At 41.1% G+C, this 27,830-nt stretch overlaps 1 protein-coding gene across 1 annotated transcript in view; it reads right to left on the bottom strand.

The window, feature by feature from the left end:
* Nucleotides 1–27,830, bottom strand: part of LOC139749354 (uncharacterized) — a 175,935-nt gene that overhangs the window by 118,406 nt on the left and 29,699 nt on the right. Inside the window, exons 4-6 of the mRNA XM_071663072.1 lie at nucleotides 27,175–27,298; nucleotides 24,973–25,135; nucleotides 3,925–4,070 (exon numbers count right to left, since the gene is read on the bottom strand). Coding sequence (XP_071519173.1) covers nucleotides 3,925–4,070; nucleotides 24,973–25,135; nucleotides 27,175–27,298 — 433 coding nt within the window. The remainder of the gene's footprint in view (nucleotides 1–3,924; nucleotides 4,071–24,972; nucleotides 25,136–27,174; nucleotides 27,299–27,830) is intronic.

Below are 27,830 nucleotides of genomic sequence, written 5' to 3'. Positions count from 1 at the left end.
ATAGTTAAGTCTGCCTCTAAGAAACTGGATGTCCTATTTAGATGTCGAAACTCCTTCTCTTCTGAACAGTTGCTCTGTTTATACAAGGGATTGATTCACCCTTGTATGGTGTACTGCTCTCACAGTTGGGGCGGTTCTAGCTCTGTATCCTTACTTGACAAAGTTGAGTCGAAAGAGGTCCAGCTTATAAACTATCCCAGGCTATCTTTCAAACTAGACCCCCTTGCCTTACACCACAATTTTGGTTCACTTTCCCTCTTCTATAGGCATTACTTTGGTCTTTGTTCTCAAAAGCCGGCTGCTTGTGTGTCCCAACCATTACCTAGACCACGCAGAACCTGGCAAGCTGCTGCATCACGTGATTATTGTGGTTATCGGCAGCTCAAGGATGGGATGTTTTGATACCTGCTTCTTTCCCTACACACTGAAGCTTTGGAACGGCTGAAATGCTGAAGTATGGAGAAGAAAGATGACCATGGAAAAGTATTTTGTGAAAGGTAAAAAGTTTCACGCAGCTTTTATGGATCTGGAGAAAGCACATGACAGAGCTGAGTGGAATGCTTTATGGGATAAGTTAAGGACATATGGGGTAGGGGGGAAAACTGTTGGATGGTGTGAAAGCCTTCGATGAAGGAGAAAATGCATGTGTAAGAGTGGATGGAGAGTTGAGAGAAAGTTCTGGAATACATGCAGGCATGAGGCATGGATATGTGATGTCACCGTAGCTTTTTATTCTACACAGTATATGGATGGAAAAACAAGAGATGAAAGCAAAACTAGGGGAAAGGGGTGCACAAATGGAGTGTGGTGGTGAGATATGATGGCTAGGAGCAAGCCTGTATGTGGATGATACTGCATTGTCTGCTGAGAGTGAAGAGGAATTGCAGAAGGTTGTAAGCATGTTTTATGATGTGTGTAAGCATGGGCGACTGAAGGCAAATGCCAGTAAATGTAAAGTAGTGTTGTCTGAAAAGAAACAGAGTGAAAGTATAGATTTTGTAAAACCATACAGAGTGAAAGAAAACTGTGCACAGGATGAGTATCCCTTAACCGAAATGTCTGGGTCCAGAGGTGTTTCAGATCTTGGATTTTTTCAGATTTTGGAATACTTGCATAAACAAAATGAGATATCTTGGGGATGGGACCCAAGTCTAAACACAAAATCCATTTATGTTTCATATACATCTTATACACAAAGCAAAAGGTAATTCATACAATATCTTTTATAATTTTGTGCATGAAACAAAGTTTGTGTAACAGTGAACCATCAGACAGCTGCCCATGTGGATAATCTGTGGTTGTTTGGCATCACCTTCATTCCTGACTCTTAAATTAATATGTTACTGATAAGCAATAATTTTCTTACACTCATTCACAAATAAGTAATTAATAGCAAAAAATATGAAATACCATTAAGACAATGAAAAAATGCTTATGGTAACCACAAAGCACAGTAGCATCAGGAGAATACCTGTATCATCAATCAAACAATAACAACAAACAACTGCAGGTTTTCAAATTCCACCTATGATGCTGTGTTTTGATTAAAAGGTTACAGTTCACTGTATCTATTTTAAAATTTTTTCAAACATATTCGCCATTTCCCACATTAGTGAGGTAGCATTAAGAACAGAGGACTGAGCCTTAAGAGGGAATTTTCTCACTTGGCCTCCTTCTCTGTTCCCTTTTCTGGAAAATTAAAAACAGGAGGGAAGGATTTCCAGCCCCCACTCCCTCCCCTTTTAGTCACCTTCTATGACATACAGGGAATATGTGGGAATTATTCTTTTTTCCCTATCCCCAGGGATACTGTATTTTATATTTTAGGTTTCATGTGAGACAATTTTCCACTTGTAGCGTAAAGTCGCCACTCAAAAAGTTTCGGATTTTGGAGCATTTCATATTTTCAATGCTCAACCTGCACTAAATTGTGCTTTGAATATGGGGGAGAAAGGCTGGAAGAGGAGAGAAAATTTAAGTATCCAGGAGCTGTCTTGGGTAAGTTTGGTGATATGGAAGAAGAGATAAGGGAGAGAGTAGTACGAGGTAGAGGAGTCCCAGGGTCCCTGAATAAAATAATAAAGGGTTGAGGTATAAGTATGGAGGTGAAGAGAGGATTATGAGACAGCATAGTCTTCCCAACCTTGACCTATGCTGCTGAAACATGGACATGAAATGAGTCACCGAGGCCAAGAATCCAAGCAGTGGAAATGAGATATTTGAGAAGGGAATGTGGTATGGCTAGATGGAATGAAGAAAGAAATGAAGGGGTGTATGAGAGGTGTGGCATGGCAGGAAATGCAAAGGAAAAGAACTGTGGAGTGGTAGAGTGGGTGGGATGTAATACTTTGAGGTGGTTTGGGCATGCATAAAGAATGTAAGACTGGCAGTTTATAAGGAGAGTGTATGATAGTACAATTAAAGGGGTTGGTGTGAGAGGATGATCACCTATGACATGGGCAAATAGAGTGAAAGAATACTGGAGGGAGAGAAATGGTAGAAGAATGCATGGATATGTGTTTATGAGGAAGGCATTTAAGGACAGGGATAAGCAGAGACTTTGCAGTGGCCACCCCTTATTGACAGTTCCCAGAGGGAACGGGCATCATAGATACAGATGGCTAAATAGAGAATATACTATATCCATATTAAGACATAAAAGAAATACCATGTAATCCAAATCCCTAGGGCCAGAGTTATCAATATTCACATATAATCAAGAACAATATTAAAATGTTAACACAATACTTCAAAACCATGGTCAGTACTCTATGATTTCCTAAAAGATATTGTTACTGCTGATAATGAATGAGAAAAACAATTATGCATGTACTGATGACACTCACAGACCATTAGAAAATATCATAAAGATATCATACATGCATTATAAATGAGAACTAGGGAGTGAATGTAAGCTAATGAATTCACTGTCCAACTGTTTCTGGCACTACCCACACCAAGGCAGAAAAGGGCAAACATGAAAATCTTTTACCCATCATATTCTTTTTCAAACATAAAAGCCTTACCCACTTTAGTGTGGTAGCATCAGAAAGAAACATATATTGGCCTTATCTGCACACATGCTTCCTAATACTTGAAGGAAAGTATCAGCAATCTATCACTTCACACTAGCCATTTGTTACTGACCTTTGTTGAAACTGAAAACACACATCAATGAAGAAAATCTGTCAAATGTTTACACCATAACTAAGCGGTTCATCAACAGTAAAAAAAACACTGGGCTTACCAAAATGTACTTATAAAATATGGACCAATAGTACAAAATCACCAAATATGAATTGTGAACAAACTCATGGAGTTAGCAAATCTATTCATAAAAGAGCATTGACTTAAGTGGAGTACATCCTTCATACCACCATCTTAGTTAGGACTGGTTAAATATAGCTGTGAGGAGTGGGTTCAGTAAAGAAATGTCATAGCTGTATGCAGCTTAGCAAGTGTTTGTGGCATTGTTTTTCAGCAGTCTTTATGACCATTTACAGGAACATTGTAGTTACTCTGTTATAGTGACTACCAAGTGGCTGTGTTTTCTCATGCCTTGCTTAGGGTAGCCTAACAAGCTTCAGGGAACTACTTGAGAAGTGATGAGTTTGCATAACAGGAAATTACAGTTCACAATACCAAAACATCATCTCTCGGTATGATGGTCCATGCAGTACCTTCAATTAACAGAAATGAAAGTCCACCTTCATTTTTTTTTTTTTTTTTTTTTTTTTTATACTTTGTCGCTGTCTCCCGCTGTCGCATGCTTCCCTTCTACACAGAATCCCTCATTCAGTCTTTTTATAGTATCCTTAATCACCAAAATATTCTTACTTTATAATTACTGCTATGCTACTATGAATCATTCTGCTTTTTAGTGAAGTAAATGGAATGCCAGGTACAAAGATAAAGATCAATTACCTTTCTGACTTAACGATAAAGAAGCTTGTGAAAAATTATCTTTCTGGTTCTGGTTGAGACTTTCATATGTGTCGAGTGTGTTCTGAAACTCTTGAAAAGCTTTCTCATTCTTGGAACAAAGTTTACGATACATCTCACACAAGTCCCTGCAAGCATATAACATGATACAATCTTTATACTACTAAAGCTTAATAATCAATTGACACAAGGTATGGGAGAAAGAAGGCAATTAAAAGGGGGCAGGAGCATGGGGCTGGAAACTCTTCCCTTCTTGTACTTCAATTTCTAAAAGAGGAAACAGAATAAGGAGCCAGGCAGCATCTGCTCAACCTCCTTGAAGGCTGAGACTGGGGTATATGAACGTGTGTGGATGTAACTACAATGAGAAAAGAGGAGAGATAGGTAGTTTGTTTGAGGAAAGAAACCTTGATGTTCAGGCTTTGAGTGAAACGAAGCTCAAGGGTAATGGGGAAGAATGGTTTGGAAATGTCTTAGGAGTAAAGTCAGGGTTGGTGAAAGGAAAAGAGCAAAGGAGAAGCACTACTCCTGAAACAGGAGTTATGGGAGTGTGTGATGGGAGTGTGTGACAGAGTGTAAGGAAGTAAATTTTAGATTGATGTGGGTAAAACTGAAGTGGTTGGTGAGAGATGGGTGATTACTGGTAATTATGCACCAGGCCATTAGAAGAAAGATCATGAGAGGCATGTGGGTTGGGAGCAGCAGAGTTACTGTGTCAGCAGTTTTGATGCACATGACGAGATATTAGTGATGAGTGATTTATACGTGAAAGCAAGTAATGTGGCAGTTGAGGGTATAACTGGTTCACATGGGGTATTCAGTGTTATGAATGGAAATGGTGAAGAGCTTGTGGAATTGCATGCTGAAAGAAAAGACTGGGGATTGGGAATACCTGGTTTAAAAAGGGAGATATACAAAAGTACACACATGTGAGTAGGAGAGATGGTCAACGGACATTATTAGATTACATGTAGATTGTATGTAGCATTTATGGATCTGGAGAAGGCATATGACAGAGTTGATAGAGATGCTCTGTGGAAGGTATTAAGAATATACGGTGTGGGAGGCAAGTTGTTATAAGCAGTGAAAAGTTTTTATCGAGGATGTAAGGCATGTGTATGTGTAGGAAGAGAGGAAAGTGATTGGTTCTCAGTGAATGTAGGTTTGCGGCAGGTGTGTGTGATGTCTCCATGGTTGTTTAATTTGTTTATGGATGGGGTTCTTAGGGAGGTGAATGCAAGAGTTTTGGAAAGAGGGGCAAGTATGAAGTCTGTTGGGGATGAGAGAGCTTGGGAAGTGAGTCAGTTGTTGTTCGCTGATGATACAGCGCTGGTGGCTGATTCATGTGAGAAACTGCAGAAGCTGGTGACTGAGTTTGGTAAAGTGTGTGAAAAAAGAAAGTTAAGAGTAAATGTGAATAAGAGCAAGGTTATTAGGTACAGTAGGGATGAGGGTCAAGTCAATTGGGAGGTAAGTTTGAATGGAGAAAAACTGGAGGAAGTAAAGTGTTTTAGATATCTGGGAGTGGATCTGGCAGCGGATGGAACCATGGAAGCGGAAGTGGATCATAGGGTGGGGGAGGGGGCGAAAATTCTGGGAGCCTTGAAGAATGTGTGGAAGTCGAGAACATTATCTCGGGAAGCAAAAATGGGTATGTTTGAAGGAATAGTGGTTCCAACAATGTTGTATGGTTGCGAGGCGTGGGCTATGGATAGAGTTGTGCGCAGGAGGATGGATGTGCTGGAAATGAGATGTTTGAGGACAATGTGTGGTGTGAGGTGGTTTGATCGAGTAAGTAACGTAAGGGTAAGAGAGATGTGTGGAAATAAAAAGAGTGTGGTTGAGGGAGCAGAAGAGGGTGTTTTGAAATGGTTTGGGCACATGGAGAGAATGAGTGAGGAAAGATTGACCAAGAGGATATATGTGTCGGAGGTGGAGGGAACGAGGAGAAGTGGGAGACCAAATTGGAGGTGGAAAGATGGAGTGAAAAAGATTTTGTGTGATCGGGGCCTGAACATGCAGGAGGGTGAAAGGAGGGCAAGGAATAAAGTGAATTGGATCGATGTGGTATACCGGGGTTGACGTGCTGTCAGTGGATTGAATCAGGGCATGTGAAGCGTCTGGGGTAAACCATGGAAAGCTGTGTAGGTATGTATATTTGCGTGTGTGGACGTATGTATATACATGTGTATGGGGGTGGGTTGGGCCATTTCTTTCATCTGTTTGCTTGCGCTACCTCGCAAACGCGGGAGACAGCGACAAAGCAAAAAAAAAAAAAAAAAATATTAACTGATTAATGTTTAATAAAAGAGACACTTTTGAATGCAAATGTGCTGAGAGGGGCGGCTGGCAGGATATCTGATTACCATCTTGTGGAAGCATGGGTGAAGATTTGTAGAGGTTTTCAAGAAAGAGGAAACAATGCCAGGGAGAAGAAAATGGTGAGAGTAAGTGCATTTAGAAAGGAGACTTGTGGGAAGAAATACTAATGGAGATTGAGGGTAGAATGGCAAAAGGTGAGAGCAAATAAAGTGAGAGAGACGGGGATGAAAGGCAGGTATTTGGGGAAGCAGTGATGGCAAGCAAAAGGTGGGAGTTGGGGAAATTAGAAAGGGTAGTGAGTGGTGGAATAAAGAAGAAAAGTTGTTAGTAAAAGAGAAATGAAAGGCATTTGGGTGGCACTTACACGAAAGAGTGAAAATGTTTGGGAGATGTAGAATAGAAGCAGCAGGAGGTCAAGAGGAGGGTGCAGGGGTAGAGAAAGAGGGCAATTGAGAGTTGGGGTGAGAGAGTATCATTAAACTTTGGGGAGGATAATGATATTTTGGAGGGAGGTAAATACTGTGTGAAAGACAAGAGAACAAATAAGAACATCATTGAAAAGGGTAGAGGGGGAAGTGAGGAAGCTTATGCACCAAAACACCACAGTCCATTTTTTCAACAGTTCTACTTTATCTTGGATCAATGTGGACTAGAGTTTACATATGACACCACAACCGACACTCTCACATGTCTTAGAAGCCATAGCTGAGTGGTGGAATAAAGAAGAAAAGTTGTTAGTGAAAGAGAAATGAAAGGTATTTGGGTGACACTTACACGAAAGAGTGAAAATGTTTGGGAGATGTAGAATAGAAGCAGCAGGAGGTCAAGAGGAGGGTGCAGGGGTAGAGAAAGAGGGCAATTGAGAATTGGGGTGAGAGAGTATCATTAAACTTTGGGGAGGATAATGATATTTTGGAGGGAGGTAAATACTGTGTGAAAGACAAGAGAACAAATAAGAACATCGTTGAAAAGGGTAAAAGAGGGAAGTGAGGAAGCTTATGCACCAAAACACCACAGTCCATTTTTTCAACAGTTCTACTTTATCTTGGATCAATGTGGACTAGAGTTTACATATGACACCACAACCGACACTCTCACATGTCTTAGAAGCCATAGCTAGGGATAAATTTAAGCAAAATAAGCTAAGAATCTCACAGAACTGCAGTATCACTAACAACAAGTGCAGTGTAAAGAACATGAATAAGCGTGCCCTATACACAACGCCATCTGTGGTCTCCCAGTAAACTAGTCTGGTGGCCGCAGTAACCTCAAGTTCCCTCACGTCATTCTGTCCGGACTAAAGGAGGTGCTGAACCATCAGTTGCCAGAAAATTGGTGATGTACCTGTATACTGTACTTAATCGATGTTTCCCACATCAGTGAGGTAGCATAAGGAAATAGATGAAGAATGGCCCAACCATTCATATACACATATTTATACATAAACACCCATGCACACACATATACATACATATACATATCAATGTATACATACATATACATACACAGACACTTACATATATACACATGTATATATTCATACTTGCTGCCTTCACCATTTCCTGTTGCTACACCACCACACAGGAAATTACCCCCCTACTGCAAAGTAGCGCCAGGAAAAGACAGAAAAAGGCCACACTCGCTCACACTCAATCTCTAGCTGTCATGTATAATGCACCAAAACCACAGCTCCCTTTCCACATCCAGGTCCCACAGACCTTTCCATGCTTTACCCCAGATGCTTCACATGCCCTGGTTCAGTCCAATGACAGCACGTCGACCCCGGTATACCACATCTTTCCACTTCACTCTATTCCTTGTACACCTCTCACCCTCCTGTATGCTAAGGCCCCAACTGCTCAAAATCTTTTTCACTCCATCCTTCCACCTCTAATTTACTTTCCTGCTTCTCCTTCTTCCCTTCACCTCTGACACTTATATCCTCTTGGTCAATCTTTCCTCACTCATTCTCTCCTTGCATCCAAGCCATTTCAACACACCCTCTTCGGCTCTCTCAACCACACTCTTTTCATTACCGCACATCTTTCTTACCCTTTCATTACTTACTCGATCAAACCACCTCACACCACATATTGCCCTCAAACATTTCATTTCCAACACATCCATCCTCCTCTATACAACCCTATCTATAGCCCATGCCTCGCAACCATATAACATTGTTGGAACCACTATTCCTTCAAACATACCCATTTTTGGTCTCTGAGATAATGTTCTTGCCTTCCACACTTTCTTTAATGCTCCCAGAACCTTTGCCCCCTCCTTCACCCTGTGACTCACTTCTGCTTCCATGTTTCCATCCACTGCTAAGTCCTTTCCCAGATATCTAAAACACTTCACTTCCTCCAGTTTTTCTTCATTCAAACTTACATCCCAATCAACTTGTACCTCAACCCTACTGAAGCTAATAACCTTGCTTTTATTCACATTTACTCTCAACTTTTTCCTTTCACACACTTTCCCAAACTCCGTCACCAACTTTTGCAGTTTCTTACACAAATCAGCCACTAGAGCTGTATCATCGGCAAACGACAAGTGACTCACTTCCCAGGACCTCTCATCCACAACAGACTGCATACTCGCCCCTCTCTCCAAAACTCTTGCATTTACCTCCTTAACCACCCCATCCATAAACAAATTAAACAGCCATAGGGACATCACAAACCCCTGCCACAAACCGACATTCACAGGGAACCAATCCCTCTCCTCTCTTCCAACTCATACACAAGTTTTACATCTTTGGTAAAAAGTTCTCACTGCTTCTTGCACCTTATCTCCCTCATCATATACTCTTAAAACCTTCCACAAAGCATCTCTATCTAAATATTTCATTTCCTGCACATCCACCCTCCTCCATACAGCCCTATCTATAGCCCATGCCTTGCACCCATGTAATATTGTTGGAACCACTATTCCTTCAAACATACCAATTTTTGCTCCCCGAGACGTTTTCTCCTTCCACACATTCTTCCTTGCTCCCAGAACCTTTGCCCCTCACCCACCCTATGACTCACTTCTGCTTCCATGGGTCCATCTGCTGCTAAGTCCACTCCCATATATCTAAAACACTTCACTTCCTCCAGTTTTTATCCATTCAAACTTACATCCCAATTAACTTGTCACTAAACCCTAATGAACCTAATAACCTTGCTCTTATTCACATTTACTCTCAACTTTCTCCTTTCACAAACTTTTCCAAACTCAGTCACCAACTTCAGCAGTTTTTCACTCAAATCAGCCACTAGAGCTGTATCATTGGCGAACAACAACTGACTCACTTCCCAGGCCCTCTCATCTGTAACAGACCGCATACACACCCATCTTTCCAAAATTCTTGCATATACTTCCCTAATCACCCTATCTATAAACTCATTAAACAACCATGGGGACATCACACACCCCTGCCACAGAACAACAATCAATGGGAACCAATCACTCTCCTCTCTTCCTACTTGTACACATGCCTTACAGCCTTGGATTTTAAAAACTTTCCACTGCTTCTAAGAACTCACCTCCCACAACATACACTCTTAAGACCTTCCACAAAGCATCTCTATCAACCCAATCATATGCCTTCTCCAGATCCATAAATGCTACATACAAATCCATATGTTTTCCTAAATATTTCTCACAAACATTTTTCAAAGCACATTGAGGACAATATGTAGTGTGTGGTGGTTTGATCGAGTAAGTAATGAATGAGAGATGTGTGGAAATAAAAAGAGTGTGGTTAAAAGAGCAAAGGAGAAAGTGTTGAAATGGTTTGGGCATATGGAGAGAATAAGTGAGGAAATATTGACAAAGAGGATATATGTTTCAGAAGTGGAGGAAGCAAGGAGAAGCGGAAGACCAAATTGGAGGTGGAAGAATGAAGTGAAAAAGATTTTGAGCAATTGGGCCTTACCATACAGGAGGGTGAGATGCATAAAAGGAATAGAGCAAGTTGGAACGATGTGGTATACCAAGGTCAATATGCTGTCAATGGACAGAACCAGGGCATGTGAAACGTCTGGGGTAAATCATGGAAAGGTCCGTAGAGCCTGGATGTGAATAGGAAGCTGTGGTTTCAGTGCATTACACATGATAGCTAGAGACTGAATGTGAACAAATGTGGCCTTTTTTGTCTGTTTTCCTGGCACTACGTCACAGAAGAAGAGGGTAGCGATGCTGTTTCCTGTGGGGTGGCGTAGCGCAAGGAAAGGATGAAAGCAAGCAAGTATGTATATATTCATGTGTATATATGTCTGTATGTGTATGTACATGTGTATATGTTGATATTTATTTTATTTTGCTTTGTCGCTGTCTCCCGTGTTAGCAAGGTAGCGCAAGGAAACAGACGAAAAAATGGCCCAACTCACCCACATACACATACGTCCACACACACAAATATACATAGCTATACATCTAATGTATACATATATATAACCATACAGACATATACATATATACACATGTACATAATTCATACTGTCTGCCTTTATTTACTCCCATCACCACCTCGCCACACATGGGATAACAACCCCCTCCCCCCTCATGTGTGTGAGGTAGCGCTAGGAAAAGACTAAAAAGACCACATTCATTCACACTCAGTCTCTAGCTGTCATGTAATAATGCACCGAAACCACAGCACCTTTCCACATCCAGGCCCCACAGAACTTTCCATTGTTTACCCCAGACGCTTCACATGCCCTCGTTCAATCCATTGACAGCACGTTGACCGCGGTAAACCACATCATTCCAATTCACTCTATTCCTTGCACGCCTTTCACCCTCCTGCATGTTCAGGCCCCAATCACTCAAAATCTTTTTCACTCCATCTTTCCACCTCCAATTTGGTCTCCCACTTCTCATTCCCTCCACCTCTGACACATATATCCTCTTGGTCAATCTTTCCTCACTCATTCTCTCCATACATATATATATATATATATATATATATATATATATATATATATTTTTTTTTTTCATACTATTCGCCATTTCCCGCGATAGCGAGGTAGCGTTAAGAACAGAGGACTGGGCCTTTGAGGGAATATCCTCACCTGGCCCCCTTCTCTGTTCCTTCTTTTGGAAAATTAAAAAAAAAAAAACGAGGGGGGAGGATTTCCAGCCCCCCGCTCCCTTCCCTTTTAGTCGCCTTCTACGACACGCAGGGAATACGTGGGAAGTATTCTTTCTCCCCTATCCCCAGGGATATATATATATATATATATACATTTCTTTTTTTTTTTTTACTTTGTCGCTGTCTCCCGCATTTGCGAGGTAGCGCAAGGAAACAGACAAAAGAAATAGCCCAACCCACCCCCATACACATGTATATACATACGTCCACACACGCAAATCTACATACCTACACAGCTTTCCATGGTTTACCCCAGACGCTTCACATGCCCTGATTCAATCCAATGACAGCACGTCAACCCCGGTATACCACATCGATCCAATTCACTCTATTCCTTGCCCTCCTTTCACCCTCCTGCATGTTCAGGCCCCGATCACACAAAATCTTTTTCACTCCATCTTTCCACCTCCAATTTGGTCTCCCACTTCTCCTCGTTCCCTCCACCTCCGACACATATATCCTCTTGGTCAATCTTTCCTCACTCATTCTCTCCATGTGCCCAAACCATTTCAAAACACCCTCTTCTGCTCTCTCAACCACGCTCTTTTTATTTCCACACATCTCTCTTACCCTTACGTTACTTACTCAATCATACCACCTCACACCACACATTGTCCTCAAACATCTCATTTCCAGCACATCCATCCTCCTGCGCACAACTCTATCCATAGCCCACGCCTCGCAACCATACAACATTGTTGGAACCACTATTCCTTCAAACATACCCATTTTTGCTTTCCAAGATAATGTTCTCGACTTCCACACATTCTTCAAGTCTCCCAGGATTTTTGCCCCCTCCCCCACCCTATGATCCACTTCCGCTTCCATGGTTCCATCCACTGCCAGATCCACTTCCAGATATCTAAAACACTTTACTTCCTCCAGTTTTTCTCCATTCAAACTTACCTCCCAATTGACTTGACCCTCAACCCTACTGTACCTAATAACCTTGCTCTTATTCATATTTACTCTTAACTTTCTTCTTTCACACACTTTACCAAACTCAGTCACCAGCTTCTGCAGTTTCTCATATGAATCAGCCACCAGCGCTGTATCATCAGCGAACAACAACTGACTCGCTTCCCAAGCTCTCTCATCCCCAACAGACTTCATACTTGCCCCTCTTTCCAAAACTCTTGCATTTACCTCCCTAACAACCCCATCCATAAACAAATTAAACAACCATGGAGACATCACACACCTGCCGCAAACCTACATTCACTGAGAACGAATCACTTTCCTCTCTTCCTACAGGTGAGTGTGAACAAATGAGGCCTTTGTTGTCTTTTCCTAGCGCTACCCCGGACACATGAGGGGGGAGGGGGATGGTATTCAATGTGTGGCGAGGTGGCGATGGGAATGAGTGGAGGCAGACAGTGTGGATTGTGTGCATGGGTATATATGTATGTGTCTGTGTGTGTATATATATGTGTACATACATGTGTATGGGGGTGGGTTGGGTCATTTCTTTCGTCTGTTTCCTTGTGCTACCTCGCAAATGCGGGAGACAGCGACAAAGCAAAATAAAATAAAAATAAATATATGAAATAATATAATAAAATGTGTGGAAGTCGAGAACATTATCTCGGAAAGAAAAAATGGGTATGTTTGAGGGAATAGTGGTTCCAACAATGTTGTATGGTTGCGAGGCGTGGGCTATGGATAGAGATGTGCGCAGGAGGATGGATGTGCTGGAAATGATATGTTTGAGGACAATGTGTGGTGTGAGGTGGTTTGATCGAGTAAGTAACGTAAGGGTAAGAGAGATGTGTGGAAATAAAAAGAGCGTGGTTGAGAGAGCAGAAGAGGGTGTTTTGAAATGGTTTGGGCACATGGAGAGAATGAGTGAGGAAAGATTGACCAAGAGAATATATGTGTCGGAGGTGGAGGGAACGAGGAGAAGAGGGAGACCAAATTGGAGGTGGAAAGATGGAGTGAAAAAGATTTTGTGTGATCGGGGCCTGAACATGCAGGAGGGTGAAAGGAGGGCAAGAAATAGAGTGAATTGGAGTCATGTGGTATACAGGGGTTGACGTGCTGTCAGTGGATTGAAGCAAGGCATGTGAAGCGTCTGGGGTAAACCATGGAAAGCTGTGTAGGTATGTATATTTGCGTGTGTGGACGTGTGTATGTACATGTGTATGGGGGGGGGGGTTGGGCCATTTCTTTCGTCTGTTTCCTTGCGCTACCTCGCAAACGCGGGAGACAGCGACAAAGTATAAAAAAAAAAAAAAAAAAAAAAAAAAAAAAATATATATATATATATATTTTTTTTTTTTTGCTTTGTCGCTGTCACCCGCGTTTGCAAGGTAGCGCAAGTCCAGTCCTCTGTTCTTAACGCTACCTCGCTAATGCGGGAAATGGCGAATAGTTTGAAAAAAAGAATATATATATATATATTTTTTTTTTTTTTTTTTTTTTTATACTTTGTCGCTGTCTCCCGCGACTTCATATATATATCCCTGGGGATAGGGGAGAAAGAATACTTCCCACATATTCCCTGCGTGTCGTAGAAGGCGACTAAAAGGGGAGGGAGCGGGTGGCTGGAAATCCTCCCCTTTCTTGTTTTTTTTTTTTTTTTTAATTTTCCAAAAGAAGGAACAGAGAAGGGGGTCAGGTGAGGATATTCTCTCTAAGGCCCAGTTCTCTGTTCTTAACGCTACCTCGCTAACGCGGGAAATGGCAAATAGTATGAAAAAAAAAAAAATATATATATATATATATATATATATATATATATCAGATTGGGGAAGACCAGTGTGGTTTCAGAAGTGGTAGAGGATGTGTGGATCAGGTGTTTGCTTTGAAGAATGTATGTGAGAAATACTTAGAAAAGCAAATGGATTTGTATGTAGCATTCATGGATCTGGAGAAGGCATATGAAAGAGTTGATAGAGATGCTCTGTGGAAGGTATTAAGAATATATGGTGTGGGAGGAAAGTTGTTAGAAGCAGTGAAAAGTTTTTATCGAGGATGTAAGGCATGTGTACGTGTAGGAAGAGAGGAAAGTGATTGGTTCTCAGTGAATGTAGGTTTGCGGCAGGGGTGTGTGATGTCTCCATGGTTGTTTAATTTGTTTATGGATGGGGTTCTTAGGGAGGTAAATGCAAGAGTTTTGGAAAGAGGGGCAAGTATGAAGTCTGTTGGGGATGAGAGAGCTTGGGAAGTGAGTCAGTTGTTGTTCGCTGATGATACAGTGCTGGTGGCTGATTCATGTGAGAAACTGCAGAAGCTGGTGACTGAGTTTGGTAAAGTGTGTGAAAGAAGAAAGTTAAGAGTAAATATGAATAAGAGCAAGGTTATTAGGTACAGTAGGGTTGAGGGTCAAGTCAATTGGGAGGTAAGTTTGAATGGAGAAAAACTGGAGGAAGTAAAGTGTTTTAGATATCTGGAAGTGGATCTGGCAGTGGATGGAACCATGGAAGCGGAAGTGGATCATAGGGTGGGGGAGGGGGCAAAAATCCTGGGAGACTTGAAGAATGTGTGGAAGTCGAGAACATTATCTTGGAAAGCAAAAATGGGTATGTTTGAAGGAATAGTGGTTCCAACAATGTTGTATGGTTGCGAGGCGTGGGCTATGGATAGAGTTGTGCGCAGGAGGATGGATGTGCTGGAAATGAGATGTTTGAGGACAATGTGTGGTGTGAGTTGGTTTGATCGAGTAAGTAACGTAAGGGTAAGAGAGATGTGTGGAAATAAAAAGAGCGTGGTTGAGAGAGCAGAAGAGGGTGTTTTGAAATGGTTTGGGCACATGGAGAGAATGAGTGAGGAAAGATTGACCAAGAGAATATATGTGTCGGAGGTGGAGGGAACGAGGAGAAGAGGGAGACCAAATTGGAGGTGGAAAGATGGAGTGAAAAAGATTTTGTGTGATCGGGGCCTGAACATGCAGGAGGGTGAAAGGAGGGCAAGGAATAGAGTGAATTGGAGCGATGTGGTATACCGGGGTTGACGTGCTGTCAGTGGATTGAATCAAGGCATGTGAAGCGTCTGGGGTAAACCATGGAAAGCTGTGTAGGTATGCATATTTGCGTGTGTGGACGTATGTATATACATGTGTATGGGGGGGGGTTGGGCCATTTCTTTCGTCTGTTTCCTTGCGCTACCTCGCAAACGCGGGAGACAGCGACAAAGTAAAAAAAAAAAAAAAAAAAATATATATATATATATATATATATATATATATATATATATATATATATATATATATATATACATACATTAAATAACCTTACCAACCAGTCAACAATACAGTCACCCCCTTTTTTAATAAATTCCACTGCAATACCATCCAAACCTGCTGCCTTGCCGGCTTTCATCTTCCGCAAAGCTTTTACTACCTCTTCTCTGTTTACCAAATCATTTTCCCTAACCCTCTCACTTTGCACACCACCTCGACCCAAACACCCTATATCTGCTACTCTGTCATCAGACACATTCAACAAACCTTTAAAATACTCATTCCATCTCCTTCTCACATCACCACTACTTGTTATCACCTCCCCATTTACGCCCTTCACTGAAGTTCCCATTTGCTCCCTTGTCTTACGCACCCTATTTACCTCCTTCCAGAACATCTTTTTATTCTCCCTAAAATTTACTGATAGTCTCTCACCCCAACTCTCATTTGCCCTTTTTTTCACCTCTTGCACCTTTCTCTTGACCTCCTGTCTCTTTCTTTTATACTTCTCCCACTCAATTGCATTTTTTCCCTGCAAAAATCGTCCAAATGCCTCTCTCTTCTCTTTCACTAATACTCTTACTTCTTCATCCCACCACTCACTACCCTTTCTAAACAGCCCACCTCCCACTCTTCTCATGCCACAAGCATCTTTTGCGCAATCCATCACTGATTCCCTAAATACATCCCATTCCTCCCCCACTCCCCTTACTTCCATTGTTCTCACCTTTTTCCATTCTGTACACAGACTCTCCTGATACTTCTTCACACAGGTCTCCTTCCCAAGCTCACTTACTCTCACCACCTTCTTCACCCCAACATTCACTCTTCTTTTCTGAAAACCGCCTGAGGATTGGCGGAATGCGTGCATAGTGCCATTGTACAAAGGCAAAGGGGATAAGAGTGAGTGCTCAAATTACAGAGGTATAAGTTTGTTGAGTATTCCTGGTAAATTATATGGGAGGGTATTGATTGAAAGGGTGAAGGCATGTACAGAGCATCAGATTGGGGAAGAGCAGTGTGGTTTCAGAAGTGGTAGAGGATGTGTGGATCAGGTGTTTGCTTTGAAGAATGTATGTGAGAAATACTTAGAAAAGCAAATGGATTTGTATGTAGCATTTATGGATCTGGAGACGGCATATGATAGAGATGCTCTGTGGAAGGTATTAAGAATATATGGTGTGGGAGGCAAGTTGTTAGAAGCAGTGAAAAGTTTTTATCGAGGATGTAAGGCATGTGTACGTGTAGGAAGAGAGGAAAGTGATTGATTCTCAGTGAATGTAGGTTTGCGGCAGGGGTGTGTGATGTCTCCATGGTTGTGTAATTTGTTTATGGATGGGGTTGTTAGGGAAGTGAATGCAAGAGTTTTGGAAAGAGGGGCAAGTATGAAGTCTGTTGGGGATGAGAGAGCTTGGGAAGTGAGTCAGTTGTTGTTCGCTGATGATACAGTGCTGGTGGCTGATTCATGTGAGAAACTGCAGAAGCTGGTGACTGAGTTTGGTAAAGTGTGTGAAAGAAGAAAGTTAAGAGTAAATGTGAATAAGAGCAAGATAATTAGGTACAGTAGGGTTGAGGGTCAAGTCAACTGGGAGGTAAGTTTGAATGGAGAAAAACTGGAGGAAGTAAAGTGTTTTAGATATCTGGGAGTGTATCTGGCAGTGGATGGAACCATGGAAGCAGAAGTGGATCATAGGGTGGGGGAGGGGGCGAAAATCCTGGGAGCCTTGAAGAATGTGTGGAAGTCGAGAACATTATCTCGGAAAGCAAAAATGGGTATGTTTGAAGGAATAGTGGTTCCAACAATGTTGTATGGTTGCGAGGCGTGGGCTATGGATAGAGTTGTGCGCAGGAGGATGGATGTGCTGGAAATGAGATGTTTGAGGACAATGTGTGGTGTGAGTTGGTTTGATCGAGTAAGTAACGTAAGGGTAAGAGAGATGTGTGGAAATAAAAAGAGCGTGGTTGAGAGAGCAGACGAGGGTGTTTTGAAATGGTTTAGGCACATGGAGAGAATGAGTGAGGAAAAATTGACCAAGAGGATATATGTGTCGGAGGTGGAGGGAACGAGGAGAAGTGGGAGACCAAATTGGAGGTGGAAAGATGAAGTGAAAAAGATTTTGTGTGATCGGGGCCTGAATGTGCAGGAGGGTGAAAGGAGGGCAAGGAATAGAGTGAATTGGATCGATGTGGTTTACCGGGGTTGACGTGCTGTCAGTGGATTAAATCAGGGTATGTGAAGCGTCTGGGGTAAACCATGGAGAGCTGTGTAGGTATGTATATTTGTGTGTGTGGACGTATGTATATACATGTGTATGGGGGTGGGTTGGGCCATTTCTTTTGTCTGTTTCCTTGTGCTACCTCGCAAACGCGGGAGACAGCAACAAAGCAAAAAAAAAAAAAAAAAAAAAAATATGTATATGTGTGGATGGGCCATTCTTTGTGTGTTTCCTGGTGCTACCTCACTGATGCAGGAAACAGCGATTAAGTATAATATTAAGTATAATACACTTGTTCGTACGTCCACCAGTGCTAACGGCTGCATGTGTATGATAGTGAATGTCAGATGATCCAAGGATTTTTTATACATCACAGCATCTCTCTTGATTACCATTCAGTAAACACGTGTTACTGAAGTAAATCTAACAAATTTTCTAGCTGGATTAAACCATTTTTGTATTAAACCCCACAGAAGATGACGGACAAAAGGAAAAGCCCATCACATGTAGAAAGATCTGGCAAGAAGCCAAGAAAGACACTCAAATGTGGAACTGAAAATGAAAGTAATCACCTAATATGGAGGAGGAAAAAAAGTTAATGTGACTGCACATGATCTGTAGCTGTCTCATTCAATGGTATCCACAATCTTAAAGGACAAAGATTTTATCCCTGGGGATAGGGGAGAAAGAATACTTCCCACGTATTCCCCGGGTGTCGTAGAAGGCGACTAAAAGGGAAGGGAGCAGGGGGCTGAAAATCCTCCCCTCTCATTTTTTTTTTTTTTTTTTTTTTTTTTTTTTTTGTATTTTCCAAAAGAAGGATCAGAGAAGGGGGCCAGGTGAGGATATTCCCTCAAAGGCCCAGTCCTCTGTTCTTAACGCTACCTCGCTAATGCGGGAAATGGCGAATAGTATGAAGGAAGAAGGAAGGAAAGGACAAAGAAAAAATATGCAAAGCAGTGAAATGTTCAGTGAGTATGAAGTTTACAATGATAACAAAGCAACAACAAGGGCCCATCCACGAAATGGAAAAGTTGTTGATGCTGTGGATGGAGGATCATATTTAAAAACATGTACCACTAAGCTTACCAACAATTCAGGCAAAGACTATAGGTCTTTTTGAAACCTTGAAGGAGCAAGCAGGAGAGGATTATATCAAGAACTTCAGAGCAAGTCATGGTTGGATCAATAGATTTAAAAGAAAATATAGCTTGCACAACATGTGAGTCACAGGTGAAGCAGCAAGCGCTGACAAAAAGTTAATTGAAAGTATGGATGAATCAATCTGTGAACTAAAGAATCTTAAATAAAAGGTAAGAATAAACTACAGAATCATATAACAAAGCTGGTTAATAAGAAATTAGATAATCATTATAGAAACTGAGTAGGATAAAAGAATGCTGTACAGGTAGGCAAATTCTCAATGCTGTGCTGACATACATCTGACTTACGTCCATTTCGAGATATGACAGGTTGGTCAGAACAGAACTCGGACATATGTCAAGGAGCATCTGTATTCATACTTGCTCACCTTCATCCATTCCTGATGCCTAGCCACCCCATAGGAAATGGCACAAATGCATGAAGGAAAAGAAAAAGATAACATATACACTCTCTCCTCTTCCCCCACACCCGATTGCACAACCCTGAGTCAGGAAGGTAGTGCCAGGAAAAAAATAAAGGAAGGGCACATCCGTTCACACTCATGCTCTAACTGCCATGTGTAATGCACCAAAACCACAGCTCCCTATCCACATTCAGGTTCCAAAGACCTTTCCATAGTTTACCATAAATGTTTCACATGCCCTGGTTCAAATCACTGATGGCATGTTGACTTCAGTACACCAAATTGTTCCAATTTGCTCTATTATGAGCTCACCTTTCACACTCCTGCATGTTCAGGGTTCAATCACTCAAAATCATTTTCCCTCCATCCTTCCATCTCAAATTTGGTCTTTCAGTTCTCCTTGTTCCATCCACTTCTAACATATATATATCCTTTTTGTCAACCTTTCCTCACTCATTCTCTCCATATGTCCAAATCATTTCAATACACCCTCTTCTGCTCTCTCAACCACACTCTTTTTATTTCCACATATCTCTCTTATCCTTTCATTACTTACTCAATCAAACCAGCTTACACTCCACATACTGCCCTTAAACATTTCATTTCCAGCACATCCACCTTCCTTTGTACAACCTTATCTATAGCCCATATAATATTGTTGGGATGACTATTCCTACAAACACCCATTTGGCCCTTCGAGACAAATTTCACTCATTCCACACATTCTTCATTGCTCCCTGAACCTTCGTTCCCTCCCCCATCCTATGACTCACTTCTGCTTCCAAGGTTCCATTTGTTACCAAGTCCACACCCAGATATCTAAAACACTCCACTTCCTCCAATTCTCTCAATTCAAACTTTCATCCAAACTAACTTGTCCCTCAACCCTCCTCAATATAATAACCTTGCCTTTTTTTTTTTCCATTATTATTATCATTTTGCTTTGTCACTGTCTCCCGCGTTAGTGAGGTAGCACAAGGAAACAGACGAAAGAATGGCCCAACCCACCCATCTACACATGTATATACATACATGTCCACATACGCAAATATACATACCTATACACCTCAACGTATACATATATATACACACACAGACATATACATATATACACATGTACATAATTCATACTGTCTGCCTTTATTCATTCCCATCACCACCTCGCCACACATGCAATAACAACCCCCTCCAACTCATGTGTGCGAGGTAGCGCTAGGAAAAGAAAACAAAAGCCACTTTCGTTCACACTCAGTCTCTAGCTGTCATGTAATAATGCACCGAAACCACAGCTCCCTTTCCACATCCAGGCCCCACAGAACTTTCCATGGTTTACCCCAGACGCTTCACATGCCCTGGTTCACTCCATTGACAGCACGTTGACCCCGGTATACCACATCATTCCATTTCACTCTATTCCTTGCACGCCTTTCACCCTCCTGCATGTTTAGGCCCCAATCACTTAAAATATTTTTCACTCCATCTTTCCATCTCCAATTTGGTCTCCCACTTCTCCTCATTCCCTCCACCTCTGACACATATATCCTCTTGGTCAATCTTTCCTCGCTCATTCTCTCCATGTGACCAAACCATTTCAAAACACCCTCTTCTGCTCTCTCAACCACATTCTTTTTATTAAAACACATCTCTCTTACCCTGTTATTACTTACTCGATCAAACCACCTCACACCACATATTGTCCTCAAACATCACATTTCCAGCACATCCACCCTCCTCCGCACAACTCTATCCATAGGCCACGCCTCGTAACCATATAACATTGTTGGAACCACTATTCCTTCAAACATACCCATTTTTGCTTTCCGAGATAATGTTCTCGACTTCCACACATTCTTCAAGGCTCCCAAGATTTTCGCCCCCTCCCCCACCCTATGATTCACTTCCGCTTCCATGGTTCCATCCGCTGCCAAATCCACTCCAAGATATCTAAAACATTTCACTTCCTCTAGTTTTTCTCCATTCAAACTTACCTCCCAATTGACTTAACCCTCAACCCTACTGTACCTAATAACCTTGCTCTTATTCACATTTACTCTCAGCTTTCTTCTTTCACACACACTTTATCAAAGTCAGTCACCAGCTTCTGCAGTTTCTCACATGAACCAGCCACCAGCGCTGTATCATCAGCAAACAACAACTGACTCACTTCCCAAGCTCTCTCATCCACAACAGACTGTATACTTGCCCCTCTTTCCAAAACTCTTGCATTCACCTCCCTAACAACCCCATCCATAAACAAATTAAACAACCATGGAGACATCACATACCCCTGCCGCAAACCTACATTCACTGAGAGCCAATCACTTTCCACTCTTCCTACATGTACACATGCCTTACATCCTCGATAAAATCTTTTCACTGCTTCTAATAACTTGCCTCCCACACCATATATTCTTAATACCTTCTACAGAGCATCTCTATCAATGCCTGTCTATGCCTCCTCCAGATCCATGAATGCTACATACAAATCCATTTGCTTTTCTAAGTATTTCTCACATACATTCTTCAAAGCAAACACCTGATCCACATATCCTCTACCACTTCTGAAACCACACTGCTCTTCCCTAATCTGATGCTCTGTACATGCCTTCACCCTCTTAATCAATACCCTCCCGTATAATTTCCCAGGAATACTCAACAAACTTATACCTCTGTAATTTGAGCACTCACTTTTATCCCCTTTGCCTTTGTACAATGGCACTATGCAAGCATTCCGCCAATCCTCAGGCACCTCACCATGAGTCATGCGTACATTAAATAACCTTACCAACCAGTCAACGATAGTCACCCCCTTTTTTAATAAATTCCACTGCAATACCATCCAAACCCGCTGCCTTGCCGGCTTTCATCTTCCACAAAGCTTTTACTGCCTTGCTTTTATTCACATTTATTCTCAACTTTCTGCTTTCACACACCCTCCCAAACACATTTCATTAACTTCTACAGTTTCTCATTCGAATCAGCGACCAATGCTGTTTCATCGGTGAACAACAACTGACTCACTTCCCAGGCCCTTTCATCCCCAACAGACAGCATACATGCCTTTCTCTCCAAGACTCCAGCATTTACCTCCCTCACCACCCCATCCATAATCAAATCAAACAAACATGATGACATAACACACCCTGCTGCAGACAAACCTTCACTGGGAACCATTCACTCTCCCCTCTTTTCACTTATATCTTACACCCTTGATCAAAACTTTTTACTAATTGTAGTAGCTTACCTTCCACACCATATATTCTCAATAACTTACAAAAAGCATCGAATAACCTTATTTCATGCCTTTCCCAGATCCATAAATGCCACATACAAATCTATCTGTTTTTCTAAGCATTTCTCATACACATTCCTAAAAGCAAACACCTAATCCATACACCTTCTACCACTTCTGAAACCACAGTGACCCTCCCCAATCTGATGGTCTGTACATGCCGTCACTCTTTCAATCAAAATCTTCCCATAAAACTTACCAGGTGTGCTCAACAAATGTGTACATTTGTATTTTGAACACTTACCTTCATCTTCTTATTCTTTATACATGGCACTAGACATGCATTCTGCCAACCCTCAACCACTTCACCATGATCCACACATACAATGAATATCCTTACCAACCAACCAACAACACAGTCACCCCCTTTCTTAATATATTCAATTGCAATACCATCCATTCCAGCCACCTTGCTGCATTTCATCTTCCGCAAGGATTTCACCACCTCTTTGCTCTTCATTAAACCACTCTCCATGATCATCTCACCTTGCATACCAACCCAGCCAAAACACCCTACATCAGCCACTATATCACCAAACACATTCAACAATCCTTCAAAATACTCACTTCATCACTACAAGTTATCACTTCCCCTCTTCCCATCCCCCCAATCACTGATGTTCTCATTTGTTCTCTTGTCTTTTGCATACTATTTACCTCCTTCCAAAGCATCTTTTCATCCTCCCCAAAGTTAAAAGATACTCTCTCACCCTAACTCTCATTTGCCCTCTCTTTCAACCCCTACATCTTCCACTTTGACTTCCGGCCACTTTCTCTTGTACATTTCCCAAACAATTTCACTCCCTTCCTGTAAGTAGTGCCCAAATGCCTTTCTTTTCTCTTTCACTAGCAACTTTACTTCTTTATCCCATCACTCTCTACCCTTTCTAATCTGCCCACCACCCACATTTTACATACCACATGTATCTCTTGCACATACCATCATTGCTTCCCTAAATACATTCCATTCTTCACCCACTCCCCTCACTTCATTTGTTCTCAATCTCAACTGGCATTTCTTCACACAAGTCTCCTTTCCAAGCTTACTTACATTCACCACTCTCTTCTTCCTAACATTATTTCCTCTTTTTTGAAAACTCTCCAAATCTTTATCCTCACCTAAAGAAGAAAGTGATCAGACATCCCACCGCTTCACCTTTCAGCACATTTACAGCCAAAAGTCTCTTTTACACATCTATCATTATTATGTAGTCTGATAATGCCCACTGACCATCTCTCCTACTCACATACATACACTTGTGTATGTCTCTTCTTAAACCAGGTATTCCCAAGCACCATTTTTTTTTCAGCACACAACTCCACAAGGTCTTCACCATTTACATTCATAACAGTGAATACCCCATGCACACCAATTACCAATTATTCCTTAACTACTACATTATTTACCTCCGCATCAAAATTACCCATCAATAATACCTGGTTTCGTGCACCAGAACTGCTGACACTCACTCAGCTGCTCCCAAAACACTTGCCTCTCATGCTCTTTCTTCTTATAGCCAAGTGCATTGGCACGAAAAATCAACTATCTCTCACCACCCACTTTCAGTTTTACCAACATCAATCTAAAAATTACTTTCTTACACTCTATCACACACTCCCACAACTCATGCTTCAAGAGTTGTGCTACTCCTTTCTTAGCTCTTGTCCTCTCACCAACCCCTGACTTTACTCCTAGGACATTTCATAAACCATTCTTTCCCTTTACCCTTGAGTTTCATTTCACTCAGAGCCAGAACATCCAAGTTTCTTTCCTCAAACATACTACCTATCTCTCCTCTCTTCTCATCTCGGTTATATCCACACATATTCAGATACCCCAGCCTGAGCTTTCGAGAAAGATGAGCACTCCCCGCCTGGCTCCCTCTGTTTACTCTTTTAGAAACTGAAATACAAGAAGGGGAGGGTTTCCAGCCCCTACTCCCACAATCAAGAGTGAGAAAAAATATGTATTTAAGTTCATATACAGTATTAAAAGGAAGTTTTAGTTATCAAAATTTCATATCATTTCACTCATTTTGTCAAATTATCTTGAAGATATCTTGCAAGGTTTTTGGGTTGGAGAGGTGTGCAAAGTAAGAAAATCATGGAAAGTGGTTTGGTGAAGGGAAAAGAGGAGGGAAAAGTCTAGTTGCAATGTGAAATGGGAGCTGGAGTTGATGGTACTGCAGCTGAATTCAAGGGATGTTAGTAAAAAAAACAAATGATTGGATTGCTTGAAATTTTTCAAGTCTCATGGAAAGTTACTGATAAATAGTTATAAATATCAAGGTATGCTGTTATCTGAATACTCACTTTGCTTTGTCCTGACAACTTGTCAAGACTTCGTGATGAATCTTCTGTTTCATGATAAAGTTCCGATGATGAGCATACTTAGATGCTCGTAACAGAAGTAAAGTTTCGTGGTTCAAGTCCAAATTACGACTGTAAGTAGGAAAGTGGAGGATGCAGCCTGGAGCTGTACAAACAAGAAATAGAAAAAGCAAATATTAGTGAAGTGAAGAACAAGAAGCCATCATTAATAAAAGGTTATCCTTTTGACTATACTATTCAGAAACTCTAAGTAAATGAAGAAAAGGACCTTGGAGTTGTCATAAGCAACAATCTGAAATAAACTAAACAGTGTCAAGCAGCAAGTAAACAAGGCAACTAAATGTTAGGTTTCATAGCCCGGAACATAGATTACAAAACACCAGAAACAATTCTCACACTTTATGATTTTCTAGTAGGGCCACACCTTGATTATGCAGTCCAGTTTTGGTCACCAAACTATCAAAGAGTTGAAAAATTAGGGCAAGTACAAAGACATGCAATAAAATTAACCCCATCCCTTAGAAATTTGGCATACAAAGGAAGGCTAAAATGATTTGATCTCTTCTCCATTAAAAAACATGGCCTTTTTGGCAACAATCCAAAAGTTCAAAATTCTGAACAAGTTGGATAAAGTAAATCACGAACATCTTTTTGAAATACAAGAATATACAGCTACCAGGACAAATGGAATAAACCATAGCTAAAGGCATACTGATGTGGGAAAAAGCTCCTTTTCCTAAAGGTAAAGAGCACTGGAAAAACAATGAAAAACAATTATAATTTTCTCTTATATGATAAATATTTTCTTGTTAATCAATGTGCTTAAGAACATTTAGACATGAGTATCAGGTAGATGTAATAGGTAGGAACATAAAGCAGGAGCATTATGAAGAAGTAGTCAGAAGGAACATTAGGTAGTTGCCTCTACAAACACTGCCCTAAAGATGCCCTCTGCCATTGGCCTGTTAAGGGTGAGGCACTAAAGCTAAGAAATGGCACTGGAGTTCACTAGTTATGCAGACTATTGTTAAGGCCACCTCATTTAGGGAGTTCCTGTAGGGAACAGGCACAAGAGATATAGATGAATAGATAGATAAACAGACAGAAAGATAGATAGACAAACAGATATATAAAATGCATACGATTCATCGATAACTTGTCTATAACAGCAAAACTACAAAAGTGTGTAAAATTACCCTCTATACCAGTCAGATGTAACACTGTGAAGGTCAAGTGGGCACTTGCAAAAATACCCCTAACTTTCCCTTAAAAACCTCCTGCCTCATCTTGGTCAACTTTCAATGCTGGAAGAACCAGCATCCATAAAAGACAAATAATTCAGGGTCATCTGTCTGGTTGTCTAAATCTAGTTAAAAGCCACTCCACTTCCTTCTTGGAAAACTTACAAATGTGTTCTCTCACTAGTATGGCTGAAGGACGACTGACTGTAGGGAAAATTATCATGCGATGCCACCTCAGACATCACCCAAGCTCAGTACATAGCCTTGAAATTGAGGCATGAAACTCAATGCACAAATATCTGTCTAAAGGCATCACTCAGGTCGAGTAAATACCCATCACAAAACATTAAGAGGTTAAACGCCAAGCCAAGGACTGTCCAAAAAAATTTCTCCATAGGGAAAGTTGAGATATCCACATTCACCTCAGACATCTTTTCACAGCAAATACACCCAATGTTTTTTCTTGTTTGTTTTTGATACTTGTTCCTCCATCATTGAGGTAGCACCAAGAACAGGTAAAGAAAAAAGACTCATCTGGTCACATACACTTTCTAACTGATAAGTCTGAGGGTGAATTTTCATGAATATCTCTACTTTGCAGATAAAATGGCATTTCAATCCTGTGAGCAAGTGCCATCTCTATAATGCCCAGGAACTCTGCAGAAGTGAAAAATGTGCAATCTCAAATTGTCTCAATTTCCATTACAAGTCCTATATTAATTCAGTATAAATCTTGGTAAACACTAGAAGTATGAAAATATGCAAATGATGTAGTGCATAACAATGAGGCACCAATATGGAGGCATTCAGAAAGAAAAGCAGTGAACAAAGTGCATGAAACCAATTTTGGATGTACTATCTTCTAATAAAATAAAGTCATGTACGCTGATGACAAGACTCAAAATATTAGAATTAGAGAGAAATTCAAAGTAACATCTCTTACCTTTCTTGACAAGAGAAGAGTGTATTGCTATGCGTGTAAGTGTCATCAATGTTGAGGTGAACTTGGGTCCACCTGGAGCCATGAACGTTTTAGCCACAACAGCCGGCACTGGTTGTCCATAGCTCTATTGAAAGAAAATGGATTGTTAGCAAACAGCATGAAAGAAAAGGCAATAACACATACATCAGTAGTAACAGGGTCATCAATTATACCTATGAACACTTACATCAGTAGCAATATAAAATAGTTAACTTGTTAGATTCAAAGAAAGCTGGTTGTTTCATGGCACTACCTCGCACACACATGGGGGGAGGTGCGTGTTATTTCATGTGTGGCAGGGTGGCGGCAGAAATGGAGGAAGGATGCATGTATGAATATGTATATGTGTATGTATGCATATGTCTGTGTATGTATATGTATGTATACATTGAAATGTACAGGTATGTATATGTATGTGTGTGGGCGTTTATGTATATACATGTGTACGTTGGTGGGTTGGGCCATTCTTTCGTCTGTTTCCTGCGCTACCTCACTAATGCGGTAGACAGCGTCAAAGTATGATAATAATATAAAACATATAAATATTGATAATATATACAGACTTGTGTGAGGAAGTACCAGGAGAGACTGAGTACAGAATGGAAAAAGGTGAGAAC

The sequence above is a fragment of the Panulirus ornatus genome, chromosome 7 (assembly GCF_036320965.1).
Source record: "Panulirus ornatus isolate Po-2019 chromosome 7, ASM3632096v1, whole genome shotgun sequence".
In the NCBI taxonomy this organism is placed as follows: Eukaryota; Metazoa; Arthropoda; class Malacostraca; order Decapoda; family Palinuridae; genus Panulirus; species Panulirus ornatus.
Note: the sequence above shows the minus strand (reverse complement) of the source record. Positions and strands in the feature narration are given on the sequence as shown.